The sequence below is a fragment of the Toxorhynchites rutilus genome, chromosome 1 (genome assembly GCF_029784135.1).
Source record: "Toxorhynchites rutilus septentrionalis strain SRP chromosome 1, ASM2978413v1, whole genome shotgun sequence".
Classification (NCBI taxonomy): Eukaryota; Metazoa; Arthropoda; class Insecta; order Diptera; family Culicidae; genus Toxorhynchites; species Toxorhynchites rutilus.
The window spans coordinates 21,265,952-21,273,429 of record NC_073744.1 but is presented as its reverse complement, the minus strand read 5'-3'; the positions used below and the strand labels follow the sequence as shown (position 1 = coordinate 21,273,429).

Genomic DNA, 7,478 nt, shown 5'->3' with positions numbered 1-7,478 from the left:
ATTTTTCAAAACCGTTTGAAAATGAACGTGTTACAAAGAAAGAAAATATATATATATAGGAGGTATCATATGAAACCATATTTGTTGGTTTATTGACATAGGATACGAAATTTGAGATTTAACTCTCAAATAGAAGTTTTTGGTGACCTGAAGAGGGACGATGGTTCACGTGGTTTTGTTACTTGGGATGCGCCAGAACCCAAAGTTAACTGTAGACATTCATATATACTACACTAGCTGACCCGGCAAACTCCGACCCGCCCAAAATTTATTTTTCGTTATCACATCCACGTTTTCTTACCAAGCGCACGTTCATGGGTCCAATCGCAGAACTGTTCATTGATTGATCTTCTAATCTACCCTTTAAAATTACCTTTTACTATAAAATTCCTAGTACTATCAGATTGTTTTCAGACACAAGTCTCGTTCAAGATTTTTCAACCACTTGCAAATAACATGTTTCTCTGTTACATAGAATAAATGTTTGATACAGAAAATATGGTAGAATAAAGACAGCCCTAAATCGGACAATTCCTTTCTCGAATTTTGCTTTACTCAACACATTCGGCGATCCATTTTTATTTATATAGATAGAAGGCGATATAGGAGTGCGTTTTATCGCATTAAAATCCCTGTTGGGTTAGATTGCACCAAGTCAAGAAAGAAAACACGATATGGTTGTGGTTGACTTTTTGCTGCAAAGCATTTTATTAGAATTTGGTGGGATTTCATCTCATGTGACTCACAATTTTGGTGAAGCTATTACAAAGGAAAGATCCTATCAGGACGACCAGTTAGCTTTAGTTTTTTTACCCACTCTAGAATTAATTATATGTATATATTATATTATTTCAACTTAGATATTGAATTCAATTTGACTCACGTAATTCAGAATATTTTTAAATTTAAGATTTCACTTTGAATTATTTAGATAATAGAAAACTTTTGATACGATTCTTCTTTTGATCGACAATTTTTATCCTTTTCAATTCTTTTCAGTTTTGTATCTTCAGTTTGACGTTTTGTTTTCTAATTTTGCTTTGGTTTTTGTGGCCTGTCGAAGAGTGCGTTGCGGAATCGAATCTTCACTGGATAGAGCGGCTGTAGTGTTATCGGTATCGGGTTTTTTGCCGTCACATACCCCCGCCCGTAAACCCATGTAATGGTCCTGATCCCCTGTAGACTCTTGATTGGGTTTACTAACTTTCTCGACGTCCAAAATCGCTAGCTTAACCACCGGTCGCCGTAGAACACCAGTCGCAGTTCGTATCATCGCCTGACGAACTCTCCCATCGCGTCCTGAGAAAACCTGTTCCACACGTCCACGTATCCATTGGTTCCTTCCTGTACCGTTCACGACCAGTACCAAATCTCCCACCTCTATGTTTTTCGTCTCTTCGAACCACTTACATCTTCGAGTTATAACTGGTAGGTATTCCTTCACCCACCTCCGCCAGAACTCGTCAGTGATGTGCTGAGCGAGTTTCCAACTACTCCGCAGGATGGAGCGGTTGCCTGTCTCTACGGGTTCAATTTTAATGCCGGAAGAGCTACCCAGCAAAAAATGATTGGGAGTCAGTGCCTCCTGGTCAGCATCTTCCAGTGGAATGTACGTCAGGGGCCTAGAATTTATCATGGCCTCAGCATCGTATAAAACAGTCTCCAGAGTTTCGTCGTCGGGTTTGCGGGGAGCATCTATTATTGTGCCAACTGCTATTTTTACAGAACGGACAAGTCGCTCCCATGCTCCTCCCATATGGGGAGCAGCAGGGGGAATGAATTTCCAGCTGGTTTGGGAACTGGTGAACGTAGACGCTAAAGCTCTGTTTCGAATGTCGACCTGAGATTGTAGCTCTTTATCTGCACCATGAAAACATGTCGCATTATCCGTATAGAATACGGCGGGAGATCCTCGACGTGCAACGAATCGCCTAACTGCCATAATGCAAGACTCTGTTGATAGGGTGTGCACTACCTCTAAGTGTACGGCTCGAATGGTGAGGCAGGTGAAGAGAGCCACCCAACGTTTGGCCTGATTCCTACCAACTCGAACGAACACTGGACCAAAATAATCCAACCCAACAAATGTAAAAGGTCTAACAAATGCGCTTACTCGAGCATCCGGAAGTGATGCCATGGGTGGAGACTTCGGTTTGGTCTTCATAACGTGGCACCAGACGCATCTCGCCATAACCTTCTTCACCAATGTCCGTAGTTTGGAGATTTCGAAACGCTGGCGCATCTCGTTCACAATTGATTCCTTATTACCATGGCGGAAGCGGCGATGATACCAGTCAGTTATTAGGAAGGTTATAGGATGTTTTCTTGGCAGAATAGCTGGATATTTTGCTTCGTATGATGCAAATTTTGTAGCACCAATACGACCCCGCATTCTCAGGACTCCTCGATCATCTAGAAATGGCCAAGCTCGGTATATAGGACTTGATTTAGCGACGACGCAATGTACAGCATGGGGTGGCCCTTGGGTCTCCTTCAGCAATTTCGTTTCCTCAAAAAACTCGTCTGACTGCGCTATTTTCCACAGCGCTTCTTCTGCTCCTCTAATTTCCTCTCGGGTCAGTACACCTGATTCAGGAGGTAAATTGAGTTTTTTATGTAGAAGATTGTGGATAAAGCGTAAAACATATCCCATCGTACGAAGTAATCTTGCCCACTGACTGAATCGAGTGATGTCGATGATTGGCTCTCTTTCCCAGTGAGTATGAACCGGTCGTAATTCTTCTTCGGTGATTGACACAGACTTTTGTTTTGGCCACCGTTCTTCAGACAACCGCAGAAAACTGGGTCCTAGGAACCATCGGCTGTCAGATTTAATTTCGGATCCATTCTCCCACTTCGTTGCGGCGTCTGCTGCATTCAGTTTGGAAGGTACCCACTTCCATTCATTCGGTTCACTGGAACTCAGTATTTCACCGATTCGGAAACTTACAAATTTGTTGTAACGACGATGGTCAGATCGAATCCAGGCCAGAACGGTGCTGGAGTCACTCCAGAACACTTTTCGTGAAATGGGGAGTGTGTGCTGACTTTTAATAGACTCCATCAGGCGTGTGCCCAGAACAGCCGCTTTTAATTCCAGGCGGGGTATCGAGAGAGACTTTATGGGGGCTACCTTGGTCTTTGCGCTTATAAGCGCAACGATAATGTTATTCTCCGTTAACAGGCGGAAATATGCTACGCAAGAATATGCCAGCTCACTGGCATCTACGAAGATATGTACTTCCAGCTCGTGTGAATTAATTGGAAACGGAGCCGGGAAATAACACCGAGGAATTCTCAATAACTCCAGTTGCGGAAAAAGATCAGTCCACCACTGCCATCGTTTTTGCAGTTTGTTCGAGATAGGATCGTCCCAACCTGATCCCTCGAGCCACGTATTTTGAATGAGTATTTTCCCATGTATTAGAAAAAAGGCCAGAAGTCCCAAGGGGTCAAACAAACTCATTACCACTTTGAGAACTTCTCGTTTGGTAGGAACGTGATCCTTGGCGAGAATCGGTAAAATATCTTTTCGCATAGAGAATGTGTATGCAAATTCATCGGTCTTGGGAAACCAAATCATTCCAAGGACAGATTGAGAGGATTCGCCTCTTACCAAATCAAGTTCTTTTTCGACACCATTTTCCAATTCGCCTATGCCACGCAAGACTTCTGATTTGTTCGATAGAAAATTCCGTATTTCGAACCCACCCATAGCATGTACCTGCTTGACTTCGTTGATCACTGCTATCGCCTCCTTAATTGACGAGAAACTAGCCAGATAATCGTCCACATAGTGATTCAATGTAATGGCGGCAGCAGCCCGGGGAAATTGTTGAGCAGCTTCCGATGCGTTGAGGTTCTTCACATATTGTGCCGACGCAGGAGAACAGGTGGACCCGAAAGTGGCTACGTCCATGACATATACAGTTGGTGGTTCAATTGGAGTGCTACGCCATAGGAAACGTTGAGATTGCCGATCTGGCTCACGGATTTTTATTTGGTGGAACATCTCCCGGATGTCTCCACACACTGCAACGGGAAATTGACGAAACTGACTTAGGACTTGTGGAAGTGGAGTCAATAGGTCAGGACCTTTCAACAGAAGAGAGTTAAAACAGACTCCTTCGGTTTTGGCAGCAGCGTCCCAGATTAATCTGATTTTGTGTGGTTTCTTTGGGTTAGAAACGACACCCAATGGAAGGTACCACACTCGGTTTTGGTTCGTTAAAGATAGTTCTTCGCTTGTAGCCTTATGAGCGTAGCCTTTCCCTTCATAGTCTGCTATCATGGCGTGGATCCGTTGCTTCAAAGGGGGATCTTTCTCCAACTTCCTCTCAAGTGAGACTAACCGACGATACGCCATTGAATAGCTGTTTGGAACCACAGGATCATCAGTTCTCCACAATAGCCCAGTTTCAAATCCGATCGCAATACGCTTAGTAGTTTCCCTCAAGATCTTTCTGGCTCGCTTGTCATCCTCTGATTCTAGTTTTTCTAATGAAATAGTTCCAGTATTTTCTAGAGTAAAATAATCCCGAAGCTGCTCATTTAGCTCCCTATCAGGGTCGGAAACAACACCAACATGGAAGTTGAGGATTGATGCTTGTCCAGGATGGCTAGGAGAACCGCCGTAGATACTCCATCCCAGTCGGCATTTAGCCGCAATTGGATCATTTCGATTTCCTTGACGTATTTTCAAAGGAACTCCTAAGGCAAGATTGTCGAGCCCTATAAGCAGTTTCGGTTGTATAAGCTCGTAGTCTTCTAATGGCAGTCCACGCAGGTGAGGAAATCGTTGGGAGAGCTCACGATATCTAACTGTTTGTGAAGGTAAACGTAGATGGGTAACAGTTCGCGCGTGCAGTGTTTCTCGACGATTAGTGTTACTTTTTCCGGATATTTCCAGTAATACTCGATGAGATTTTCGTTCTTCCCGTTTTACATTTCCCGTCCACTGCAATGTTAGTGGTTCCGGCGTTCCGACCACTCCCAAATGTTCGGCAATTGATTGTTCCAATAATGTGAGTGATGAACCTTCGTCGATGAAGGCAAAAATCGCCTTGGTTCGTCCGTTATTACGCAGGACAACCGGAATCATTCGCAATATGGAATGCGTTGATGTACTCAGAGAAAGGTGACTTGCTGATACATTGCTCGATGTTGTCGTTGTACTATGTAGAAGAGTATGGTGCTTTTGTCTACATCCGTCCATACTACAACCCTGCCAAGACCTGCATGGCCATTTACCGTGGTTATTGAGACATGTTCTGCACAGGTTTTTCTGTTGGACTACCTTCCACCTTTGATCACAATTCAGAGTCACGAATTGATTACAATCAGGTAGCCGGTGACCTTCATGACCACATAAAGGACATGTTTTAACAGGTTTTCGGTTTATTATCGTTGAAGAAGCTTCGTCGACTGGAACAACTTGCTCCGTCGAGTGGGTATGGATAACACCTTTTTCCCTTTTTCTTTTTTCATTCCAGTCTTGCTTTTCGACCCACGGCAAGTCGAAATTGACTGCGCTAGCAGCTTCGATCACTCCAGTCATGAATTGGCCAAATGTCGCGAGTGAAGCGTTTTGATAATTGCCTTTATATATGCCCCAATTAAGTTTCAAATGATCAGGAAGTTTATCGACTAGCTGTTGCATTAAAATTGGGTTGGAAAGGTGATCCTTTTGGTTTGCTCCCACTAGATGGTCTACAAGATTCTGGACAGTCAATCCGAATTGTACTAATGTCTCCAAACGTCCCGGTTTGGGGGCGGGCGATTGTTGTACTTTTTCCAATAATACCCGTATCAACAGTTCAGGTCGACCGTATAGTGTACGTAGAGTCTGTATAACGTGTGGTACGCTCGTAGGTAAAAGCAAACGACTTCTCACCGATTCCAGGGCATGTCCTTTCAGGCATCGTTGTAGACGGATTAAATTTTCCGCGTTAGAGAATCCACATGCTAGAGTCGATTGTTCAAAACTTGCAATGAACACCGGCCATTCTTCGGGGTTTCCGGTGAAGATAGGTAAATCTCTCCCCATCGATTGTCGAGATGCCACTTGAAATTGATTCAGTTGTGGACCAAGCATTGATGGACAGTGCTGCTGAGAGAATGCCATCGTGGGCTGTGAAGACATGGGATTTTCCGGTATACAGGCTGGGAAACTGGAAGCAATAGGAACATTGTTCGAATTCCTAATTTCGAATTGAGGGGGGTGGATCCATGATGACGACCCTGGACAATTCGTTAAGCCTGGATTTACATGATTCGGGAAAACAGTTCGCGTTGTTGTCTGACACTGAGGTACGTGTGTTTGAGCAGCTGTCGCAACGCCACTTGATATGATCGGTGGTTGTAGCGAATTTACTACGCTAGGTTTATTTTGGGACGGGTCCTGATACATAGGTACAGTATTCATACCTGCACCTTCGGTGTTTATTGAGATTGTGGCTTTAGGCTGCTGAGTTGTGCGAACCTGTTTACTCATCGTAGAAGTAGTCGCTGGGTCTTCGGAACACCGGTTTATATGCGAAACGGGAATTTCCTCTTCCTTTGTGGTATCGTTGCGCATAGTGTTTTCCATCGATCTTCCAGCGTCGTTGTGGACATTCAACCAAGATGACACCTTCTCTCTAGAGTCGGGTATTGAACTACTCCTACTGCTTCCCGATGATATTTGACGAATTATTTCCCGTCGCATTTCTATAGACTGCCGCCGGATCATATGTTGATTTTTATTAAATTCCATCTCCTCGGAAATTTGTAACTGTTGTAGTCGCATTTCTTCTGCTACGATTTTCTTCTTTTCATCCAGTTGGCGACGTAACACCTCCATTTCCCGCTTCTTCAACTGCTGCTGTTGCTTCAATTCCTGCTCTTTCAATAAGGTTTCTTCCTCGGCGATCTTCATTTCCTCCTGCAGCAATGCTACTCTTGCACTGGATGCTACACTTGATTGTGACTTCGATTGTGGAACTTTCTTTCCACGCTTAGACCCGCTCTTGGATTTCTGGGACATATGAGCCGATTTATTATCCGACGTAGAAGGTTTCAGAGGCTTAAGCGCTTCTGTTACTGTAGTTTTCGCTTTGCACACTTTACAGATATACGCACGATTTCGCACTGTGTCATCTACACCCGCGCAAGAAAAATGTTCCCATTCGTGGCACCCATCACAGCATACCATTTCTGTATCCGCGTTGTCGGGACGATTACATCCTTTACAGTTGTATTCTGGAGTGTCTAGATGTCTTTCCATCCTTGCTACCCACGTACAAAATTCAAAAAGATTTTGTTGGGTTAGATTGCACCAAGTCAAGAAAGAAAACACGATATGGTTGTGGTTGACTTTTTGCTGCAAAGCATTTTATTAGAATTTGGTGGGATTTCATCTCATGTGACTCACAATTTTGGTGAAGCTATTACAAAGGAAAGATCCTATCAGGACGACCAGTTAGCTTTAGTTTTTTTAC

The 7,478-nt window shown here is 43.8% G+C and overlaps 1 protein-coding gene across 1 annotated transcript; it reads right to left on the bottom strand.

Annotated features, from left to right (window-relative positions):
- Window positions 1–1,009: 1,009 nt before the first annotated feature.
- LOC129779837 (uncharacterized) lies at window positions 1,010–7,264 on the bottom strand. Its single transcript, XM_055787576.1, has one exon. It carries the CDS (start codon window positions 7,262–7,264, stop codon window positions 1,010–1,012), a length of 6,255 nt encoding a protein of 2,084 aa, XP_055643551.1.
- Between the last annotated feature and the right edge of the window lie 214 nt (window positions 7,265–7,478).

What these genes read in the sequence shown, in the direction of transcription:
- LOC129779837 (XM_055787576.1), bottom strand. Translation starts at nt 7,264, where the DNA reads ATGGAAAGACATCTAGACACTCCAGAATACAACTGTAAAGGATGTAAT.